The 24,396-nt window shown below is 36.8% G+C and overlaps 2 protein-coding genes across 6 annotated transcripts; one reads left to right on the forward strand and one right to left on the reverse strand.

Annotated features, from left to right (window-relative positions):
- Window positions 1-2,958: 2,958 nt before the first annotated feature.
- On the reverse strand, window positions 2,959-10,463 carry Set1 (SET domain containing 1). 2 transcript variants are annotated; one of them, XM_090166127.1, is made up of 10 exons: window positions 10,447-10,463; window positions 9,844-10,065; window positions 9,662-9,766; window positions 6,956-9,496; window positions 6,707-6,893; window positions 5,295-6,638; window positions 5,069-5,220; window positions 4,869-5,006; window positions 4,552-4,809; window positions 2,959-3,785 (listed from the first exon to the last, which is right to left on the reverse strand). In XM_090166127.1, exons 2-10 carry the CDS (start codon window positions 9,979-9,981, stop codon window positions 3,612-3,614), a joined length of 5,037 nt encoding a protein of 1,678 aa, XP_090022253.1. In that variant the 5' UTR covers window positions 9,982-10,065; window positions 10,447-10,463; the 3' UTR covers window positions 2,959-3,611. The 2 variants fall into 2 exon arrangements, with proteins under 2 accessions (XP_090022253.1, XP_090022252.1); XM_090166126.1 differs by lacking the exon at window positions 10,447-10,463 and adding an exon at window positions 10,162-10,436.
- Window positions 10,464-10,951: 488 nt separating this feature from the next.
- LOC149958754 (uncharacterized) lies at window positions 10,952-16,606 on the forward strand. Of its 4 annotated transcripts, none has more exons than XM_090166130.1 (8): window positions 10,952-11,173; window positions 11,235-11,364; window positions 11,433-11,577; window positions 12,024-12,388; window positions 12,470-15,710; window positions 15,821-16,000; window positions 16,145-16,363; window positions 16,430-16,606. In XM_090166130.1, exons 1-8 carry the CDS (start codon window positions 11,058-11,060, stop codon window positions 16,477-16,479), a joined length of 4,446 nt encoding a protein of 1,481 aa, XP_090022256.1. In that variant the 5' UTR covers window positions 10,952-11,057; the 3' UTR covers window positions 16,480-16,606. The 4 variants fall into 4 exon arrangements, with proteins under 4 accessions (XP_090022256.1, XP_090022257.1, XP_090022255.1 ...); XM_090166131.1 differs by having other exon boundaries at window positions 15,821-15,943; XM_090166129.1 differs by having other exon boundaries at window positions 12,470-14,957; window positions 15,033-15,710; window positions 15,821-16,363.
- Window positions 16,607-24,396: the final 7,790 nt, after the last annotated feature.

Consider the following 24,396-nt stretch of genomic DNA (forward strand, 5'->3'; position numbering starts at 1 on the left):
ATTTCTCACCCTGCTATGGAGCCCGATTTTTCCGACTTCCGGCGCGAACTCAGTAAAAGAATAACGAGAAAACGCGCTATCGAGAAACGCCGTGATTTCGAATCTAGGGTACGTAGTTACTAGTTATATTATCTTTGCTACCAGCCTACCAGGGGTAGAAAAGCTTGAGCCACGGCCCACTCTGATCTCGCGCTATAGCGGCCAATCCATATGATTCGTTGAAGTTTTTACATGGAACAGTTAACCTACGAGCAAAATATATCAATATGGTTTGAGCGCCCCTAGCGGAATATGGTTTTTAGAGCGCGAGATCAAAGTTGGCCATGCTTCAGCTGACAGTAAAAGAATAGACACCGGGCAAGGTTTGTACAGAATATGCACCGGGTATTTTTTCGCATATGAAACGGCGGCGTGACAACTTCAATGCCACATAATATTTTTATTTCACACCATCACACTTCTTCATTCCTTTTGTCGGGATGAGTGGCTTGCGTCGAGGGTGCGACCATCAGTAGTAGGGTACTACTACCCATGCTGGATTTGTCACCTGTCCGGGCTTGTGCACGCTGGCGTAGGGCGTTCTGATGATGAGACCACCGCAGTGTTTCTTTCAGGCATCTCCCCGGAAAAGGTCTACCGTCCCCCCGGAGCTTCCCCTTTTTCCGACGCCACTGCCAGGCGTACAGGGAGTGCTACGCTCGCCACTGGATACCGGCACCCCCGGATGTCCGGGAAACCCCCCCGAAGAAAATTTTCTGAAAGAAACACTGGACCACCGGTGTAGTAGGCTTTTGATTCGCTTGGAGCACCGGTATATATATTTCTGACCATATATATATATATATTTGGTATACCATCTCGTGGTACCCTGTCTGTGGTTTTGACGATTACGGCCGGCAAAACAACTTTAATTAATTGAATTAATTTAATAATTAGGTATATCCGCTATAGACGCTAGCATAAACTCTATGTCTTATTCAACTTGTTAAAAAGTTCCACGAGCGTCTGGATATTTTAGCGTAAATGGGCTCGAGAAATTTCGCACGTGCTCCCTGAAAGACCAAAATACATGAGCCTTTTACGCTAAAATATTAAAGAGCGCGTGGAACATTTTAACAAGTTGAACAAGACATTAATTAAAATTTTACGAGCCGCCTTTTATAAAGATCTATCCTTCAAAACTGAACTGAACTCCTACGTGTCTCGTGGCGAAAGCGATAAATTAAAACAAGCTCGGCAAGCGTAATCTGTATTTATATATGTTTGTCCGCTATAGGAATCTACAGTTTTCAACTTAGTTCGACCACATTTGGTATACTACCTCATGGTACCCTGACTGTGGTTTTCGATGGTTACGGTCGGCAAAACAACTTTAATTAATTTAATAATTAGGTATATCCGCTATATACCGAGTTTCTTAATTATTTAGGCATACACACGAAAAAAGCTTGAATTATTGTAATTGACGGCTTTTAAAATTCATTTTGCGCGTGAAAATACCTCTACATGTTATGGTCAAAAAAGCAGGCAAAGAAGGCTGTGTGCCCAAGACATGTATCTGTAGTGTCTGTCGCGCACTAAAACGTCATTTCAAAATCCGTCAATTTTTTTAAAGCCTTCTTCAATAGACACTAGGCCGTATAATTGGTTAATATTGTCATTAACCAGTTGATTATATTGGGTACGGTGCCATGCGTGGAGACAGTTATTGCAGTGTTTTATTTTCGTGTTGAATGTGTCGGAGTTTCCAGGGGCGCATTAACCATTAGGCAAAGTAGGCACGTGCCTAGGGCGAAATTTTTCTAGGGGCGCCAAAACTCTGATAAAGCCCCACGGTCCATGTACTTGGCTTGCCCCAACTCAAAATAACGCCGAAAAGATTTTTTAAAAACCGATACGCCCCTCCTTACCTGACCAATGCCAAGGGGCGCCAATTTTTCTGTGCCTAAAGTCGCCGAAAGGGTTAATCCGCCCCTGGGAGTTTCGTCACTGGCGCTTTTTCCTTGCTTATACAAATAGCCGTATTTCCCCGGGAAATACCGGAGTTTCGTCACTGTCGCTTTTTCCTTGGTTATACAATTAGCCATATTTGCCCAGATATACCGGGTAGTAGTGGCGTAGCAAGAAATTCGTCAAGGGGGGGGTCGAAGTATGTGAATGTTAAGTGGGGGTCGAGAAGGTGGTGGAAATTTAGTACAGTCAAAGGTGGGCCCAAGGGGGGGGGGTCTGGACCCGGAAACCCCACCCTTGTCTACGCCACGCCACTGCCGGGTACCCCCGCTAGTAATAAATAAAAAAAGGTAACACACAATCTAGTTACAGCACGACTCCTTAAGATTTACTCCACACAGCAGAGTGATTTTTTTATATTAGAAAGCGTACAGGTCTACGATAGAATCATAACTTGTGAAGTTCTCGTCCCCGCGGTTCAGTCATGGTAGGGCCCTCATTGGTAAGACATCGGTAAATTCTGCTATTTCTAAGATTACTAACATACAGCAGCACCTGTCTTGTAGCTCTTTTTCAGCAGATGTCGCTAGCGTCGACATCCAAACAAGATAGTTAAGCTGCATTTTGACGCAAAAGGCGATTCTTATAGCAAGCTTATAGGTACCCCTCGCGTTGATTTAATCGTTTGTAAATTGGTCAATAACATAAATTGCTGTAATTTTAAACAATATTTTTACATGGTATATACAATTTAGGTTAAAGCCCACTAAATAGAGTATAAGTTGTCTATATATAATACTCTACAATGGTTTTCTGACGACGTTATAATTTTGGCTATTTTGAATTTTAGCTTCCTTTGCCATTAATAGATGGCACCACGCTCTCCAGTAAAGTCGTTTTTTTCGATTCTTGGCAATCTCTAATAACAATAACAGGGGCCTTTTCATAATACCGGTGAAAATGATAGAGCAGACAGTTGCTTTAAACAAGAAATCAAGGAGAGTCTAATTTTTCAGACTTCGTTTATTTGTCAGGAGCCTCATCTGGTGGCAGTTTTAAGTACTTTTAGGGCACTTGATTTTCTTAACTAATGACATTAACGAATGTGGCGCCACGGCGTTCAAAAGTGGAATTTGTTTGTATCATTTTGAATAGAAGAAATTTATTTTGCCGTGAGTTCTGAATTAATGTACACATTAATGAGATGCATTTAAATGATATATTTACAAAACAAAAGGAAAATTACTTTGGTCTAAAACTTAAAATCATAAATTTTTTCTAATTTTTGTTTCCTTAAATGGATGATATTTAACTTACACTTTTGTACAAATGAAAATTAAATTTAAAGAGAAACATCACAGTTTCACGAAGCGTCAAACAATTCCTAACTTTTAAATTATTCTCATTATATCCCTTCGATAATTAATAACACATGTTTTCTCTCCCGTATCTCATACCCTGAATTATATTAAATGATTCAGTGTATCTCGCATCAGAATTTTTAAGTTGAAAAACATTCACATTAAGGTACAAATTATGTACACGAACATAGTTATTTACAAGATCAATGCTCGCTATTTACAAAGTTTTCATGTAAAAAGAAATCTCTAGTTGAATGAAACATGGAGGCCATATTAGTTGTTGATGCTAAAAAGATGGTCTTAGTTAAGGTAATGTCTACACTGGGGAGCACCGCACAAACAAGGAATCTTCTCTTCTTCAATTGGGAATTTGTAGTCATACGTGATTTCTTCATTGACATTAATGGGTTGTTTAGAATAGATTACAATCTTTTTATGGCCATCAACAGTCACAATTTTGGCATAACAATTAGGCTGAAATAAAAAAAACACCTTTTTAAAGGTAAAATAAGGCCTAATTCTTTTAAGCCTAGGTTAAGAGAATTACAACTTGAAGCTATAATATTATCCCATAAATGTTTTTGAAGCAAATATTTTACAGCAAGCAGGTTTTCTCCGTTTAAAACTAGTTTAAATTAATTTGAACTAATTGTGGCTTCTGTAAATTCGGTTTAACAGTATAGGCTTCGAGCTTAGAAAGGATAGCAACATTTACTTTAATACCTGTCAACTAAATGTGTGAAGAAAATAGCAGACTACTTTTGAATAGGACTGTTCTTTAACTGAAACGTTCAGCTTTTATATGGAGATAATTTTGAATGTGCAGACAGTTTTCATACATTCGATTTAAAACTCATAGCTTATATACTCATTCACCATTAACCAAAAATTTAATTTAAGTATTAAAGTTAAACCACAGAATCCATTGAATTTCGGAAAAAAGCCTTAAAAAATGACTAGTTATAATTAGTTGGATCTCTTAGCATGAGGTACAGATGGGGAGGAGTTACCCAAAATTCAGGGCTAATATTCAAATGGTTTATGGCCCTTTAATCCAATCATAAACCAATCCACCCTGTTTTATAGTTTACAGAGAACCAGAACATTGTCCGATTTACAGGATTTTACTTGAGTACAATTTAAGCTAAATTTTATTGTTATTAAAGATTTTTTATTATTTATGCAATACTAATTTCAGGTTTTTCAGGAAAATGAGGGACAAAAGCTCTAAAAGACTTACATTACAACTGTGATTGATGAACCTGGCCAAGTTCCCGCATCGCGTGGCATCAATAATTGTCTCCAGATCAACGCGGAATAAGTATGAGCTTCCAATTCCAATTTCGGTGTATTTCTTCTCCCTTAAGTCAGCCGTTACTGGCCTAATCATTTGTCCAACATATTCAATAACCATTTCATCAGCAGCTATTGGTTCCAAAGCAAATAGACCCCAGTCGTGAATTCGACTCTTAGCAAATTTGAGCTGTTTCTTTCGGAACTGAATAAAAACAGTAGGTTAGAATTGTTTAGGAAATAGAAAAAGCATGTGATAGTTACTTTTAGCTGATTAAATTTGAGCAAGTCGCTTGTGAAATCAGATTCTCCAAGCGCTTCAAAGTGGGTTAGAAGTCTCCTCTGGTTCGACCTGGCTTCTCTCGTTGATTGAGCCGCTACTCTCGCTTTCAATGGTACATTCTGCAAACAAAATTTTTTTAGTTATCAACATTCCTGAACTTTTGGACATTTGACATGTTTACCTGAGGATCTTGGGTCACAGAAACTTTGTAAGCAGCTTTCTCCCTCGAATCCATTTTGTAGTAGCCTTCTGTTCTGGCGCAACCCGTTTGATGAACCCTCCAACTTTCCTCTTTCTTCTTCTTCTTTGGAGGCGGAGTTGGAACATAGCTAGGTGCGGGATATTAGGTTAAGGAACGTTGCTGAAAACAAAAATTAAAACGCAGGCAACATAATTTGAAAGGATATGAGGATGGTCAACCCAATGAGTATCGTTTAACCAGAAACACTGCATGTCATCGTCCTGTAATATTGCGTCATAGCTTCGTTTTAAATAACGCACATCCTCATCATCGATTCCATTCTTTAAGAACTCGTACAAAACATTCATTTCCTCCAGAACATTTCTTTTCTCAAATGTCACTTTGGGTGGTTCAGGTTTTATGTCTTGCCAGAAATCAAAAGCGGCGGTGGAATTTATGGTGGCACGAGGTTTTTTCGTCCTTTGTTTGATCAAGTCATATTTATTTGGTACTAGTGACACTGGGGAACGCGCTCGCGTATATAGATGATCTAAAACAACCGTTTTTTGGTCTTCGGTGGAAGATGACTCTGTTAGGTTTAACTCCTGATGACCTAGCGTTTGGGGTAATGATGTTAAATTGACTTGCATAACTTCAGGTGATTCGTAGAGTCCTTCTTGATTCTCATCTTGAGATGATTTATCGTCTTCAATTATTTTACCACGTATGACATCTTCTATTACACAATCAACGGAAGTTAAGGATTTGTTATCTGATTCTGTTCTATTTCCCGACCGCGGTAAACAGTAACTGTGTTCACTGAGGTAATTTATACGGGAAGATGTATCAGTTTCTTCAGAGGATGTGATTTCGGGGAAGAAATCGGACTGCTTAATGGGAATTTCCTTTTTGGCTGGGCTGTCTAACAATGTGATCTTGCTATCTCCATTCACCATGTCTTCGTTTTTGCCACTAATTCCTATCGATTCTTCCACAACAGTCAGTAGATCATTTTGGTTGGCTACTAACAAATCTTTTTTGTCAACATCATAATGCGGTACTTGTGAATCCGAATGTGCCGTTTCTGGGTACTTCAGACAAGTAGATAATGCAACCAAGGCTTCAGATGCTAATTTTTCCAAAGCCAAAGCTCCATCGTAGTCCACAGTTTTCTTGGGAGCAACTGCGGTTTCTGTAACTTCAGCTTTCTTGCTCTCTGAATATTCATCGTCCCTAATTTCAGTTTCACTTTCAGTCTCAGAGTTTTCAGTATAGGATGTTTCAGTTGAAGAATCGGAGCTCCTTGCGTGGGTTGGCAAACCAATCTTTGTAACAACTTCAATTGCATCAGATTTTTTGTCATCTTGGTCTTCCACTGGCTCCTTTTCCATATCAAAGTCATCCCCTTCCGCAGTTTCCACCGCAACTTTTACGGCTTCTTCTTCATCAACTCCCGCCTCCTCTTCTGATTCGGAATCAGTTTCACCAGATGCGTATTCAGATTCTGACGCAACTGAACTTTCCTCTTCTTCTTCAGAACCGGATGATTCTTCCGAGCCTGATTCTGAATCTAAAATAACAAATTTTAATTTAATTATTAAGGTGATAGAGATTTGGATAAAAAAAAACTGATCTAACCAGAATCAGCTTTTTCGCTTTCGCTGTCTTTTTCATCTTCAGTTGACTGTATTGTTTGTATTCTGCGACGGGTAGGACTAACTTCAAAATCTGAAGTGTATAATTTATCCTCTCCCTCTATGTCCGAATCTTCTTCACGTTTTTTACTGTCTTCATCATCAATTGGCGGTGGTGGTATGATTTTCCTCTGCAAGAGATAATATTTTTAATACATTAATAAAACCTATTACAGTTAGTGTTTTTTTTTACCCTAAAGGATGGCATTCTCGGCATAGCAGCTCTTAGTCCTAATCCAAGACCAGTAGTATCCAGGCCTAATCCAAATGTATCAGTCGGTCTATTAGAATCAAATAATCCAGTTAAGGTTGCGATGGGTTCTGCTTTCTTCACTGGTTCTTTAATCGCCTCTCCTGGAGTTGCAGATTTGGTATTTTGCTCTTGTTCATCCCACCAAAACTCGAAAGTCTTGAACGCGGAACTTTCAACCATTTTTTTACATAAATCTTTCTTCATTATTTGACTCAATTCGGCTACGACGGAAGCCAAAACAGATTGTATATACGGTTCTTCGATACTTGATTTTTGGACTGGTTTAGTTGGCGAATGGTAAGTTGGGCCCGAATAAGCATTATAATATGGTGCTCCATAAAATCCCGGAAATGGTTGTCTAACTGGTGGAGGCCTCCCACCTGGAAATGGTGCGGGATAGAATGGCCTTGGACCCATGTACGGGAACCTGGGAGGTGGTTGGTAGGGAGGAGCTGCGTTAGCATAAGGGCTAGGGTATCCAGGAGGAGGTCGAGGTGGTGATATCACTCCTGGAGGTGGTGAAGTCAAATGAGCGTATAAGTTTGTTGATGTTGGAGGAAAACAAGTAGCCCCAGGGCTGATTTGAGGTCCGTACATACCAGAACCCATACCTGGACGCCAAATGCCCATTCTTGCCATATTTTGAACTTGTTCACTGGGATACATTGGATGCATAATAGGAGGTCTTGGCATAGGTGGTCTCGGTTGACTTGTAGGTGGTGGACGCGGATACAGATGGTACATATTATTAGCTCCATAAATACTTTGCATTGGCGTTTGAGGCATTGCTACGCTAGTTTGTGGCTGTGTTGGTTGAGGAGGTTGCGTTGCCGCAGAAGATTGAGGAATCTTGGATACGGGAGATGCTTTTATTGGTAGTGGAGCGTTCAATTCTAATTTCTCATCACCACTACTTAAGGAGGATAATGACATACAGTCATCATCGTCTTGAGTGTTCGTATCTGCATTCTCTTCCGTATCAGTAGCTGGCAGCTCATCTTGAACAGGAGTCGAATCTTTATCTTCATCTATCTGCTCTGATAACATCAAATCTGACTTATTTACTTCACTGGATGAAGTTTCCAATACCTCACTAGTCAGTTTTAAGTTCTTCAAAGCGCTATAGGACGTAGAATCGTCATCAGTATTGATTATTGGAACTGGATTTTCCTCTTCCTTCAATTCTAAATGTTCCAAACTGAATGTAAATAACGACCATTTCTGGTACTCCTCTTCTGAAGCAAATGGTGATGGTGGTTGAGATAAAAACACAGGGCTGTCCGTCACTTCTTCAGGAGGAAGAGGCGGTGCTTCATCTTGTTGTGGTAATGGAGGTTGGGGTGCTGCGGTTACGGGAATTTTCTCACTGGCACTTTCAGTTTCACTCTCGCTTTCAGCACTAGCGCTACTAAAACCAACACCTATTTCCAAGAACGAAGGACGTCCAGTTGCTTGTTTCAAGAGCAACTCAATACGAGAGTCTAAACTTTCCCTTGCAGGACTGGGTTTGGCACCATTTTCAACAGTTGCTGGTGTTTGGGGTGCTGCAGGTAAAATCCCCATATTGTTGAAGTCAGGATGCATCATGGGTGGCGGTGGTAAAGGAGGAGGCATTGGTGGATGAAGCGGTGGGCCCATTGTCATGGGATCAGGCCAAGCAGATCGATCCCAACCAGGAGGAGGTGGCCAATGAGGCATGGGAGGTGGTGGCAAGACTTGAGGCGGAGGAGGAGGTGGTATTGGTGGATGTGCGTAAGACATTGGGGGTGGTCCAGGTGGTAATGGAGGAGGAGGTTGACTTGGAGGCGGTGGCATGAATCCTTTGTATACGTAACTGCTATCGTAGTTAATGGGTGTTGAATGATTTGACTGAAAATTGTTATAATCCGAATGGACGGAGTATTGGTCGTGCTGGTAACTACTTTCTGATCCTGTTTGATAGCTGTTTGCACTCTCCGAGCCATGATAGCCACTATCTGTAGTCCTGTATTCGGAGGATACCGTTGATGGTGTTGCGGGTAATGGTGGTGGCACCTCTTTCGTAGTAGTGGAATATTCAGTATTTGCTACCGTAACAACCGGAGTAGGTGCGGATGGTGGATTACTCAGTAATGGAGGCCCCTTTTCGGGAATACTGGTAGATGAAGATTTTCTTTTCTCTGTTGAACGATTTGAAGAAAAATCATCAAACATTTTCAGACAGTCCCGTCCAAATGGGTCCAAAAAGACATTCATAATGTTCCCCATCACTGAAGACATATGAAGCTTCTCAATACATAATTTAGCAGAGGCTGTGCTCATGAAAGTAACCCGCGCCAGTCCTAAATGTTTTTTCGTTTTGGGATGGTAATATATGTGCGATTCTTCCAAAGGACCAAATTTTTTCAGCATATCGTCTAAGAAAACTTTGTTGATGTTATCATTTATGTTGCTAATTGTCACCTCCAATGGTGGCGGAGTTCCCACGTAGTTGTCGTCAATCTGTGGGATTTCAAGGCATTAAATGAGCAAATCATCGAAATTAAGGATATTTAGCTTGAATCTAGACAATTATAACACAATTACCAAATTTCAACGATAATTCTGGTAAATTTGTAATAAAATTGCCTTGGACAAAAGCTAAATAGAATGTTGACCCATTTATACTTTAAATTTTGGGACTGGCAATTCTGCATTTTCACTTTTACTCCATAGCATAGCCAATCTCGATCTAGGATCGCGAATTTGTACTGGTGGATACAAATTCTCTTGCTGAAATGAGTTTAAGATGGCGCATTAGACATTATTTCAACTGAATACACCTTTTTTTCTAACAGGAAACCACTTACTCCAGGCACAATGCCATCGTAACGGTATAGTTTAGTGGCTCCTTTCTTAAGAACAGGGTCAACTAAGAGTTTATAGTTTCTGAGGCGTTTTTTATCAGAACCAGGTACATCTTGCGCTGCGGGACGAATACCATTCATTTTTTTCCAATCATCGATAACAAAACACGTTTGCTACTGCTTCAAGCACCCATTTGCAAAGGTCAAATGCAACCACCATCAAATCTGCAATGATAATAGAAAACATTATTATACCTAAATTAAGAGTTTTTAACCAATATCGTGCTATTGTAATGCAATGAGCATCTTTAAATGATATACCTTTAAGCTTAATTGGTTATTTACAACCATAAATGAATTGAAATTAAGGGAATTTTTGACTCTAATCAAAACTTCAAAGTTCTGTTCTATTGTATGTTTTGCTAATTTTATCAATATCAATGGGAAATTAAGTTTTTTCCTGATATATTGTTGAATTCTTAGGTTAACTATGCTAATAATAATTGAGATAAATACGATAATTAGCAATTAAATTAATGAAATGGGACAGTTATATCCTAAAAATGCCCAATCTATCTTCTCAAGCCCGCAGAATGCCCTCCTAACCCCGAATAGTAAAGGCGTGTCTCGCTAGATGGCAGTCCCTGCGCTGTTTCCACAAAAATAGTCAATATTTTTGTTTACAATATTTATTTTATTTTGCAATTTAAAATGAATAAAATTTTATTTAAGTTTTTACATTTTATTCATCATAGTTTGAGTGACAATATAAATTAGTTATATTGTGAAGTTAGATATTGTAAAAACCAGCGATGGCGCTTACGTTTCTACTTTCAGACATTTAGAATATCGCCTAATTTGGCTATTTTGCCCTGCCTTTCGACGTTCTTTAAAGCTAAGATTGGTGCAATTTAATAAAATAAGACTTATATGTCGAGGAATTTTAACGAGCCGTCGTTGCATTTGAAATTTAAATTACTTTGAGTAATACATTGCATTTAGGAATGTGATAAATAAATGATTTATCAAGAACGCGAATAATTGAAAAAACATTTTTTAACCTAGACTGGCAACGATGCAATTAAGCGGCTTTGAATTTCACTCGAGAAGCCTCTGGTCAAGCACGTGGCTGACCTTGACGCATATTTTTTTTTAATGTGTAATCACTGGGTTGTCAATTTGTGCCTGTTGTATTTTTTTAAATAATAATATTGAAAATGACAGAGATTTCCGCAAAAATGTCGTTTATATGGCAGCAAGACGTTATTTTACAGTTTAAAAGTGCAAATGGCGATGTTTGTAAGTTAAAACTTGCAGCACTATCACTATTTAGGTATGTGACATAAGAAATATTTTTAATATAATTTTCCCTTACGAATATAATAATTTATTAGGGAAGCAAGCGAAACAATACAAAGTGTCATCCATGACAATAAAGCTAGGCGTGCAAAAAAACTTCATGATGTTTTTGCGATGTTTCTTTACAAGTTTTACTTAAATGTTCAGCCTTATCTTAATGAAGAAGTACGTTTTCCATCATACAAAAATACCATATTAAGCTCAATTGTGTTAATCGATTACTTTGTTTTCAGGACATGACTAAACCAGGCATTAATGACATCATAGCAACCTTTCTAGCCTTCATGATTGATTTGCGTATGATTAGAGCCTTGAAAAAGCCACGTTTATATGAAGAAATTGAAAAAGAGATTGTGCTGTTTGTTTTTTCATACTTAGGTAGAAACATTAGAAATAATGGCAAAGTTAACAATTGCTCCCGGTTTTTTTTTTATTATTTTTGTGCCAAAGTATGTAAAATGAAGTGTTGAACGCAATGTAATTTTTTGTTTTTGGTGGAAATGAATATTTATTTTTTAAAAATTTTGGCTTAACACTACAAAATGGGCTTTAAACCTAACCTAACGCTTAAGTATTTCAAAGAACCGCCAGACTCCATACTTCCGTTGGTAGCATATACTAAACGCTACCTGTAAGGCTTACAATACTAAAATTTATTTTATTTTTACTAATATTAAATTCATTTCCGCCGTGTTATTCCACCACTATTTTTTTTTACATATATTATAGATCCTATATGTAAAATATTGAACCAATATATTACCGGGAGCTATTATTAACTTTAGCCAAAATATTTAAAAATTTCAATTTCAATTTTTTTTCAGCGCATGACAAATCTTATCTTTGGGATGTAATAGGACAAACAAATTGCTTCCGTAAAAGGAAACTTTATTATGGAAATTTACTTCAGTTTTTAATTTGTGGGACTCCAAAGATGATCAATTCATCCACTGACTATGTCAAATTCTTATATGCAATTCACCTTTGGAATAAAGCATGCAAAACCAGTCTACCAGAAATACGTTCGCTCGTTCGTTCCATTCAACCACCCAGAAAATTTCACAAATGGTTACGTAAACACGAAGTGGATGGAGCTCCCAGGCTTTCTAAAAAATTCACCGTAGATGATGTAGTAGCTCAGTTTGTGGATGTTAAATTACAAAATTCTGTTTGGGCTGGTTTGTTAGAGGTAATTATAAAATTTTAAGTTCTTGTTTTAGCAAAAGTATCATTTTTTAACACGCCCACTAATAAAATGCTTCGTCTTTAGAATATTTACATTCGTGATGGATATGAACTTGTCAATGTTGAAAACAAAATTAGAAATAAACAACCTGATGAAACAGAGGGAAAGCTAATACCAGAAATTGGGGAGGGAGAACAAAAATTACTAAACAGTATTGATAAACTTCAATATGAGGGTGATATTTTGTTGGACGTTTCGGATAATGATGATGATATGGATGTTCAAGTTATTGTTGTTGAAACGACAGTATCTAAGGACGAAAACCCAGAGTTGCCTAGTACTTCCAAAGATAATGGTTGCCACGCTAATGCCAACGAAATTCGGCTTGATTCATCAAATACGAAGCATCATTTGGAAACTCTTCCCGATTCCGACAGCTCCCACTATGATTCGGATGATGTTGAATATTTATCTGAAAAGGAATCTAAAATCACTCAAATTTCACAATCATTTTCTAAAAGAAAAAATGATGTTAAAAAAACTACACAAGACAAAGATGTGAAGGTTAATCGTAGAGCCAGACATGATGAAGAATCAATCAACAATGTCTCAATGACAGCTAAGAAAGATCATTATGATGATCAAGTAGTTGAAGAACCAGGAAACTCGGAAGAACCTAAAGATGTCACAATGTCAACTGAGAAAGTTTTTGTTGGTAAAGAATTTGAAGTTGGTGCTGATCCTATAGCTGAACAATCCATTAAAGAAAAAATCAATTGCCACAATGATATTGTACTAGGGTCAAATTTACAATGCAGTGATAGAATTGAAATATCCAAAACGCCTAAATTAATTGAAAACTTAGTAACGTCTGATGAAGATAGTAATATCGTAAAATCATCCAGTAAAACAGTTGTCATTGAAGTTTTTGAAAGCTCTGACGATGAAGGATACCACGGTGATTCTAATAGAAATGAAGAACTTTTTGGGAAATATGGAACTTGTAAAGAAAGAATTAAGCCAGAGGTAAATTATAATAAACAAGTGATGGAAGTTGTAAAAAACACTCATGATGAAATGTTAGAATCCGCAAAATCTTGTCACGATGTGGAACCACAGAATTCCATTGATACATCTCCTTCAAGTGCACACAATCAGAGTATGATAAATTGCGTTAATAGCACAACTGGTCAAAAGAGGTACTCTAGATTAGGCCGCAGAAGGTTGTCAAGCAACTCGCCAATAGCTCCTACACCCGGTAAAAGTGCCAAAATCACCTGCAATTATGAAAATGTGATCAACTCATCCCAATGCGATGTACCTAATTCTCCAAACATTTTTACAAGCACACCAATGAACCCTATTTTAACATGCGATTCATCCCAAAATTCTAAAGAAGGTACTATGTCTTGTAATCTAAGTGATGACATGGTTGAGTATGAGAATGCCATTTCCTCTACAACAAACAACCCCGAATTAGAGGCTTCCGAGAATACCTCAACCAATTTCTTGGGGAATACAGAAAATAGTTTCGGGCCAAAGAAAAGAAAAAAATTGGTTTCTTCTGATGATGAGTCATATGAAAGTCATCTATATTTGTCTTCTGATAAATCTTCTGATTTTTCACTTGTTAACTTGAAAAATGTTACTGAGAAATCAAGTCTGTCTAAAGGAAAAGATACATCAAATTTGGACTCGGAAAATCGGCAATTAGGTGGGGATAATGAGAAAACTAAAACAGCTACAGAATCCCCTATGAGATCGTTTAATTTGTCAGAAAAATTATTATTTTCCCCAAGTGATTCGTCTCAAAATTACTCGGCTGATTCAGAATTGGATTGTTCAATTGCTAAAATTTTGAAAAATCTCCCAAATGAACCAAACTTCCACATTTCATCCCTGAATATTGAACCAAGTGTTTTTATTCCGCCACAGACTCCATCCAATGTTGAATTTGTAGCACAGTCATCAACTGGCGAGTCGGATGAGGTGCCAATTCCATATTTGTCATCCAATATAATCCAGAACATAGCCAAGGAAATGTCATCATCTTATCAAAATGATCATGATTCTCACTCAGATTCGTTTCATTCGCCAAGTTCTGGTGAAGAATCGGACGACATCGATGTTGTTGGTGGTGGTCTGAAAACTTCCAGTCCGAAGAAAAACCAAGCTTCTCCCAAGAAAACTCGAACTTCACCTAAAAATTTCATTCCCAATAATACTGAAGATAGTTTAAAGAATGCCCAAGCTAGCCCCAAGAAGGATGTTGATTCTTTAAGTCCCAAAACTACAATTAATCAGTGTACTCCCAAGAAGTCTGTAGCTACAAATCAAAATAATGGTGATGATTCTCACTCTGAGTCTTTTCGTTTACCAAGTAGCGATGAAGCATTGAACGTTGATGTTGTTGATGGTGGTACAAAAATTCCCAGTACTGAGAAATTCCAAACTACTCCCAAGAAAGCTCGAGCTTCACCTAAAAAGGCCCAAGCTGGTCCCAATATTATCAAAGAGAGTTCAAAGAATGGCCAAGCTAACTCCAAAAAGGCAGAAGCTACTCCCAAGAAAGGTGTAGATTCTTGTAGTCCCAAAACTAATCAACCTAATCATGCAAACCAGATTAAATCAAGTTCATCCTATACAGTTCCTGAAGAGGACTCACCTATGACTAAACGACACAGACCGATTATAAAACGACGCCATTCGTTTTTGGATAGCGACTCCTCAAGTAACGACGACACTCTTCAAATGGCAGATGATGTATGTTTCGAAGAATCAGGTACTATTGAGAAAGCAGTTCCTGAACAAAGATCAAAAATGAATAAGCAAAGTGCTCCAATTACAAAACGTCGCCATTCGTTTTTGGATAGCAATTCTTCAAGTGATGACTGCAGTCCACCGATGTCAAATGACGAAAGTTTGGAGGATCCAGGTACTAATGAAACTTCAGTTCCTGAAGATAATAATACTGGCAGTAGACTGATTATGAAACATCGTCATAAGTACTTAGGTATTTATTACTCCTCAGACGATGACCGAGATCTTTCAGATTCTGAAGATTGGGAGGATGTTTTGGTACCCAAAACTGCAGAAACTTCTAAAGGTGCAGTAATTAAAACAATATCACAAGACTTACAAACTACAAACTTAACTGTTACATCAAAAGAAGAAGAAGCATCCAATGTTGTTACTACAATATTGGAAAAGAAAAATGAACTTTCATCCAAAGACAAATCGGACAATACCCTAGTGTCATTAGGAACTACTGATAACGAAAAACAATTGGCTATATCATCCATAGTTGACAAAATTACTGAAAAAGGTATGTATGTAAAGAATCTTTGGTTTTGTTAACTAGACATAAATTACCCAAATTGTGTAGTTAAATTTCAAACACTCATTCGAATTATTATCCCATTGCAATTATTTCAGAGAACCCAAATCACGTTTCTTCAGAATTCAGTAACAAATCAAAAAATGCAACTGCCTCTAAAGCCATAACCGACCATTTGCAAGCAGCCAAAAACAACTTTGATAAACGAGCACCATCAGAAAGTAATAGTTCTTTAATTCTTCAAACCAAATCATCAGTCAATAGCGTTCTTGGAAAAAGTGCATATAATCTTGGTCACAGACACAGTATTTTTAAAAGAAAACCAGTGATATTGTTAACACCATTGGAAGACCTAAATCTGCTAAAAACTAAAAAATCTGCAGCAAATAATGATGATTCTGATTCTGCTGCATCTGTTTCAGATACACCAGAGGGTTCTACGTCTACAGCCACACAAACCATGATTAAATCATCAGACTTCAATCGTTTAAGTCCAAATATTGGTCGTGGTAAAGTTTACCAAGTAAAGTCCAATAAGAAATCCAAAAGGAAAAAGGTAGTCTTGACACCAGACAGCAGTTCATCTGCAGAATTTATTCTAACTTCACCAACGACACGCAGTCAGAATCGTTCTAGTACGCGTGAGTATAAGCTTTAATAACACTTTTTTCCCCAAAATACACAACTATTTAATTTTTTTGTTTTAGGATATAATTTAAGGAAAAATTTAAGCGTTACCCAAGTATATAAATCATAAGACTTTCCCAAAGTCTGTAACTCGCAGGTGTTTTCCAATTTTTAAGCAATGTTTTAAATTGAAAATGTTTAAATTGTAAGAGCTTTCCTAGATTGTTTTAAAAATATTTTGGAGCTAAAAATAAAATTATTTTCGTTACCCCTTTGTATTATAGTTAAATTTTATAAATAGCCAAAATACAAAATTTATTTACAAAATGGAACATTTTTAGTTTTTATACATCAAAAGCACCGCCTTTGTTATTGAATGTGGTTCGGAGGGTAGCCGACAGAGGGCGTTTCTTTAAGTTAACGTTTGCAGTTTGCGATTCCATAACTTGTAGAGGAAAGCGCCGAATATGGCTCCCAAGAAACCAGCTGTCACACTTTGGAATGGCGTAATTTCTTCGGAAATATCTAATTAAAATAATTTGACATTAATTATCATATATTTGTAAAAAAAAAGCAATGGACGCTTCAATAAAAGATACTCGGTTTTTACTCCCCTCTCCAAATTCATCTGGGAAGGAACTATTTCCGGTCGGTCGGTTAAACGGTTAGAATGGCTAGCCAAAAAAATGTCATTGGAGACGCGTTTTTGCCCTCATGAGAATTTTGCGTCAGATAAGAAATGCATCGGCTCGCGTGTATAAGGAACATACTTATGTTAATTTTCGATAATATATTTTAAGGTAAAATATATAATGTTACTAAATCTAAGTATAAGAAGATAATAATATTATTATTATTATCATCCTCTTATGGTATAAATAATTAAAATTATACAGAATATTTTTATATTACCAGGCAATTTTAAGGCTTCTCATGGAGGCAGAGTTAATTCACTTCGTATAAAATTATCTTTCGGAAAAAGTTGAAAACTAATTCATTTAGAACTAAACGTATTATTTTTGCAGTACGCAATAAGTGTTTCCTTTCAACCAGGTAACCTTTTTTGTTAAGGCTTAGCAAAAAACCGATGTTACGTTCGAGAAAGGTTTCCAGCTTTCTAATATTTCAACAAGCACTATATAAATAAATAACTTATGAGTCCTGGCTGTCGGAAATATTACTTCTTGGCAATTTCTGGGAAGATGTTTTTTTTAAGCGCCTATTATCATGTTTTTGTGCTGGACACTATCTCTAACAGGCTTGTTTTCCCTCATTTTAGACCCTAAGGTTTTTTAAAAAGACTTATGGTGTCAGTCTATGGCCTTAGACACCAAATTTTAGACCCTAACAGGTTGTGGTGTTTTCACCTAAGGGAAACGCCAAAAAGGCATGTTTGCGATAGTGGTGACAAGGTGGAGAGTTATAATTATTTTTTTATTTCAACCAAATTTTGTGTATTATCGCGTTCCGTTGCCTTTTCGTTATCTACACGCGATCATTTGTAATTTGGCGCACGCAATTTGGGCGTTTTGCGTGAGTTTTCCACTTCGTAAGCTCGTTAATTTCCCTTAATAGACCTAAATGCCACTTGTTGATTACGCTTAACTCGTTACGTAAATTAGGCAGTGCGCCACCTAGAAAATGACCTTTTCGGATAAGTTCAAGCTAACTAAAAGGCTTAGTTATGGCATGAAACTAATAAGTGTTTGATAACATTGCTTAGGGACGCTTCAATTATCTTTGAAAAGATATTATAATTATAGTCGTAAAAAAGGCACTAACGGGAATAGTAAAAGCAGGAAACTATAGAGGTATACATTATTACCTATATAGTTTCCTCGTAGAAGTAATTTGAAATTTGGTGTTACAAACAATACGCGTTGCTATGGCGTAAAGGCTTGACAATAGAGTAATCGAACAATAGCTAAACGTTACAAATTAAGTTGCGCTAAGCCTCAGCAATGAAAACTAGTCAAGTTTCAAAAATTGGCAATAGGCGCTTCAATAAATGGCGCTCTCTTTTTCTTTGTTCCCCAACGCGCACGCGCGTGTCACTGAATAAAGTAGTCACCTGTTTTTGTTAGTTTTATCAGGAGTAAATTTATTCCTGGTTTTATTTGAAAGGCTAAAGTTGATAGTTAAGATCCATCAATCAAAACAGTTTTTGAGCGGCGGCGATTGACCAACGTCATAGCAGAAGTCTATAATAGTATCCCATAAGCTTGTCACTTTGAGGAATATTTTACTGAGAGCTAGTCACGGAGTGACGTCATCACAAGAAGAAAATCTCCCCCTAGCGAGGCGCTGTCAAAGGCTACGTGTGACGCGGGAGCGAGCGGACGCAAAACGACGACGAAGCCCGTAATGTAGTCTGTCTTGTGATTAGCTCTCAGTAAAACTTTGCATGTGAAGAATAGGAAGTGTCACATTTATGTTACAATATTAAACACTTATGGTCATAGTAACGAAGCTCCTTCCATCCTAGGGACTGAGGCCAGACTACTAGGCAGTTCGATTCTAATTAATATATGATTCAATTCCAAGAATACGTGATCAGTTTCATATAACCCATGCTTATAACAAGTTAAATGATGTATAACTGTCGCATACTTTGCAAAATTTTGTAGGGCGCGTGAAAATACTATATTATTACGAGTAACTAGACACAGAATTAGATTAGGAGAAGTTACTATACAGAGCCTGAAATTCTGGAAACGCAAATGCCTTACAAAGGCGTGGGGGGTAAGTTTCTTTCTCGCTGAAAATTCCACCCCTCTCAAAAGGAGAGAAGATTCTCGAGGGACGCTGGGTAACGATACCGCCATCTAACGTGAGCTAACGATATTAAAATATCGTCTGTTATATCGTACGTTTTACAAGGGTTAGATATTAGGCATGAAAGGGTGGGACTGGGATGACACCTATTTACCTAAGCTACTAATATATTTAAATAAGATGAAAGTTTATTTGTTCAGTAAAGAACTGCGTTATTTAAAACATATGCTTCAATATTCTATACATTTTTTATATATCTTTAATGTCAAAATTCCTCAATACAAATTTATTTACTTCATAATTTAATTCTACATGATAATTAAAATTGATCATCTTTGAAATATCACTAATGTCCCAACTACCACGGATTATGTAAGGGTGGATTAACTCTTCGTTTTGATGTCAACATTGGTAAATTTGTTAGCTTTTGAATCGTTTTTCTTTTTAATTTGCAGCTTAAGAAACCGATTTAAAACTTGGCGAAGGCTTAGTATTCTTTGCCGTTTTTTGGTTATTGAGTAATGGCAGTGTGACGTCACGGCACGTCACCCATGCTTTTTCCTATAGATAAAAAATCGCGAGCAAAATGGCGACCATGGTCTAAGCTACGGAGCGACATTACTCTATTATTTGCCAATTTTTTATCGAAATTACATGCTACAGACTTAATTTTCGTTTTAGATTTGCAAATTAAATAATAACTATATCGAGTTGATTCATTCTAGGAGGATAGAAATTAATATTCCTGGATGCATCTGTCTCACTTTCTAAGCTGTTAATATCCATAATAGATCGCAAAGACATTTCAGCGGTTATATCGGCTGCCATTTTCCCATGTTTCGATAAATTTCCACCAGGTACCGATCTCGGTCTTACTCCCGTGATAGGGGGCCAAAATTGTCATCCCGCCTAGTCTTCCCCTCTCTCTCTTTTAAGTCAAATGCGCCCAAAGTGGGCTCTATGATAACTTCCTCTAATCTAATTCTGCTAGACAATATAGCAACAGTTCCAAATTTTCATTGGTTAAAAAATCCTCTTGCAACCAAACGTAATTTTTCAACCAAAAAACCGAAGGGTTGAACATTTGCCTCTTAATTGAACAGGACTTTGGATTTTTGGAGGGAAATCACTGGATTTGGGATTTGGGGATTTTTATCTAAATTTTTTACCATTAATATATCTAACAATGAATATACAACGGCGGGTGGGCTGGTAGTACATAGAATTAGGGTTGGGGTTTATCTAGTGACGGCATTAGCACGGCCAACTTCGCGGCAGCGCGAAATCAAAGTTGGCCGTGGCATTAGTCACGTGTCCGGAAATATCAGGCGATAGAAACTCATGATTTTCAGAGTTTGAAGAAGCAGTGATAAGGCTTAAGATTACCGGGCCTACTGTTTTTACTTCTAGATTATCGAAAACGCCACATGCGGTTGTTAGAATTGCTTTTAACAATTGTATATCAATTACCGCGACTTCTGACATGTTTCAATACGACATTTTTGAAATAAATTCATCTGTTAAACTTCATAAATACCGAAACATTATTATAGCCCGTCGGAGCTAATTCCCGAACAAATAATACCGTCTGCTATGACCTATCGAGGACTTAAAAAACGTCATTTCCTAGTCTCTCCTGATTGGAGCTTAGAAACATGTAAATCGCGTCACTCGGCTCATAAGCTACCGCTCTTTTCAAAGCGACATCGTACCAGGGCCATCTTATACAGTTGTATATTCATTGTTAAATATATTCATGTTTGTACGGAATTTTCCCAGTAGTCATCAATTCGGGAAATCGCAAAGAACTAGTATTTCCGAGAGCCGGGACCACAAAGCTACTGTGTATATAGTACTTGTTGAAATAATGGAAAATTTTTACTTGTACGGTATGCAACAACTGTTTAATTTTAACCAGGTAGCTTTTTTTTGACATATTAAGGCTTAGCAAAAACATGACGTTCGGTTTACAGGTGAAAAGTGTCCATTATTTCAACTTTTCAAGTCTATAGTCATTCGAATGGCTCATTTTAAAGTAATAAAGTTTGAGTTTATATTCCGGGCGGTCTTTTTACATTTACATGTAGGCAGTAGGTATCCTGGGCTAACAGTGATGAGTAGATTTTTTGGGTACCCCTTCAATGTTTCAGAAGCTATTTTCATTTCAGAAACTATAAATTTTTCTAAAAAATAGAAAAGTGGTATTTTACGAATATCATCGCCCAAATCATCAGAATGAGTAAGTTCTTCTTCGCCCACACTTATTAACCATTATTAATATATGAATTGAATTTATTAAAACTACCAATTGCGAATGTTAATCGATTTTTCAGATTGTTTAAAAGTCGATTTTCTTTAAAATAAAAAAAGGATAGATGGGGCTTTTGAAATGTCAAATAACTTTTTTTATAATTAATGTAGACGACTATAAAAATTGGTTAAAAATTGGAATTGGAAACTTTGACATATAGCCTAAAAATTAATTATCATTTGAGACAACAATTTTTTAAACTGTCCTTAAATAATTTGATTTGAAATATATAGCGTATCTCTTAGAGATAAGTATTCATATACTGTTAATGGAATTCGATTGAATCATGTATGATGTACCTTCGCAAGTTCCCGTTGCTTTATTGAAAAAAAAATAGTGTGGGGCTAAATTAATTATGCAGTGACTTAATAAAACTATTTTAAAGGAAAAATATTTCATAAATAAGTATATATCAATATAAAATCCAACTGAAGAAACTCTCATGGTATAAACTAGTGTTGTTAATTTTCCGAAAAAATAAAATGCGGAAAATTTTCCGCAAATCGTAAAAATAAAAAGTTGAAACATAAATTACTTTTTAAGGGCTTTTAATGTTCTTAACTTTTTATCGATATAAAATGTCTAATATCAGTAAGCATACTACAAAACATTAATAGTGTTACATTGTTATTCATTTTAAAGCTAGTCTTGAGGTTTAGTTTTACAATAATTTAAAATCTTAAAAGGAAGAGTCTCATGGATAAACACTAGTATAAACCATTTTTTGTATTAATTGGAGACGTCTCCAATTATGAAAAAAAAAATGTTTATTATACCATGGTAATATATAAGTTTAAAATTTATAATTTATTATCCCTACGCATTGTAATTTTAAATTTTTCATCGTCATGAGGAGTAACAAGCCTGCGTTCTTACCTTAAAACAGTGGTTCCCAAACTTTTTGAATAAAATTGTGCGGCAGGACTCGCGAAAAATGGAATAAACTTTGAGACTAAACTAAAACTGCATTAAATTAAAATAGCATTAAAATATAGCCTAAATAAACAGCTTACGTTTTACGTGCTACAAATTTCAGCCCTATGGGTTATTAGCACTTTATATTTTTCAGTGTTCCGAAGTGTGTGGAAAATAGTGGAATTTTCCGGCCTGAACAAAAGTGAATTTAGTGGGCAATTTGGCCAAAAGTGGACAGTAAATATTGTCTTACCACAGAAAATTATAAAAAATATTTAAAAAATATTTGAACACAGAAATTTCAGATTTGGGCTACTTAAGGCAAATATATATGGTCAGATTCTGATTAACATTAGAATAACCTCTTAATATTTTGAAATAATTAGTTCTAACATTGTAAGTTCGGCGTAAATTAAGACATTTTTACCATAAACGTCTTAAAACTTTAATTCAAAATACTTTTTTAAGCTTTGAAATGCAATTTTTCTTTATTAGCCCCTTCTTGTCAATTTTCTACTATTTTCCACTAAATGCCACAAAAAGGTGGTTTTATAGGAACATTGATATTTGTATCCGAAATAGTTTCGCAGAACCCGTGAAACCATGACCGGAACCCCACAGTTTGGGAAACTCTGCCTTAAGACTTAGGGTACGAATGAGTTTGGCGGCTAGTGTGAAGAAATGAAACTTTTTCCAACATACCAGTACCCCAAAACGTGAATCGACTTGGTCTACGAGTGTTCTCAACTTCCGAATTATCCGAATCGAACTGATCCGCCGCTTTTCGCAAACAAAATCCCACCTGAGCTAGCGATTCAGTCCTCATACTCGTATCTTCTATGCTTTTCATTTTAACGTGGAAAGTAGCACCGCAAATCGCGACATGGAACAACGCTGGTCAACGCAACGGGGGCGACCACTTTGGCCAAATGACCACCGAAATGACCAGTCCCCAAATATTTATACAACGATACTAAAAGCCCCATTATTCCCTAAAAATATATATCCACGCCTAAGGTGTAGTTTTACCCGCGAGGCGCGGGGGACAGTGGGGTGAAGCCCTACCGACAGGGGGAAAACGATCTTATGCATATTTATGTAATTCGTAAATATTGTAATTTGAACGAGGCAGGGGAGGGGGAGGCGCGCGCGCGGGGCTGGAGGGGGGAGTGACCGTAACGTCATCAAATTGGCTCTAACAAGTTGTTCTGATTGGGCAGTTTTTAAGAATAGTCTGACGGCGTGGGTAGTTATGAGATTTTTATTAACCGACCTTTACCTGGTAGCGATGTTAAAGGCGGGGATAGAGCGACTTTTTGGTATTATTAGGTTTTATTTTTTTTTCATTAAACGTAGTGCTTAAACTTGTTTATTTTAATTGAGTTGTATATTTTTCAGGTTTATTGAAATTATGGCTAATAAATTTGTTTGAATAAGGTGATCTTTTGATTGGTATAAAAGGTTTTTGAAGTTTGGTATTTTTTTGTTATTGGGGTACAAGTTGCAAATCAATTTCTATTCAATTAAGGTTTATTGTAGCTTATCGCTCATCGGAATAGACCCAAATTGTGCGATGTATCGAAAGTAATTCTAGGCGTATAAGTGTACCACTGTTAGTGTTCGTTTAAAAGAGTGATAGAGAAACGTTGGCCCGCTGTTTGGTGCACTAAAATGTACAGCTATTTCTATTTATGGTAATTTGGCTTAGTATAATCGATTAAATTGATTTTTTTACCATGATTAAAACTATAATTATTAAGAAATAATTTACGTCAACGGATAGTTTTTCAATTAATGGTTTAGTATAGTCTGCAATTATATTTCGTAAATCGCGAGTTCTACTTTTGTATTTTATGACTTTAAAGGCCTAGGTTTGTTTCTGCCTGTCCCCCTTTAAGATAACTTGCCGGAAAAGCAAATACCCTGGTGGTGGGCCAAAATGTTCAGCGGTTGGCCTACCACCAGGGTATTTGCTTTACAGGCAAGTTAAAGGGGCTCCAAAGTTCGGTGGCAAAAAAATAGAAAATTGAGCATGCTTTTCCTTCC

This window comes from Leiobunum rupestre, chromosome 2, assembly GCF_980474605.1.
Source record: "Leiobunum rupestre chromosome 2, qqLeiRupe1.1.hap1, whole genome shotgun sequence".
NCBI lineage: Eukaryota > Metazoa > Arthropoda > Arachnida > Opiliones > Sclerosomatidae > Leiobunum > Leiobunum rupestre.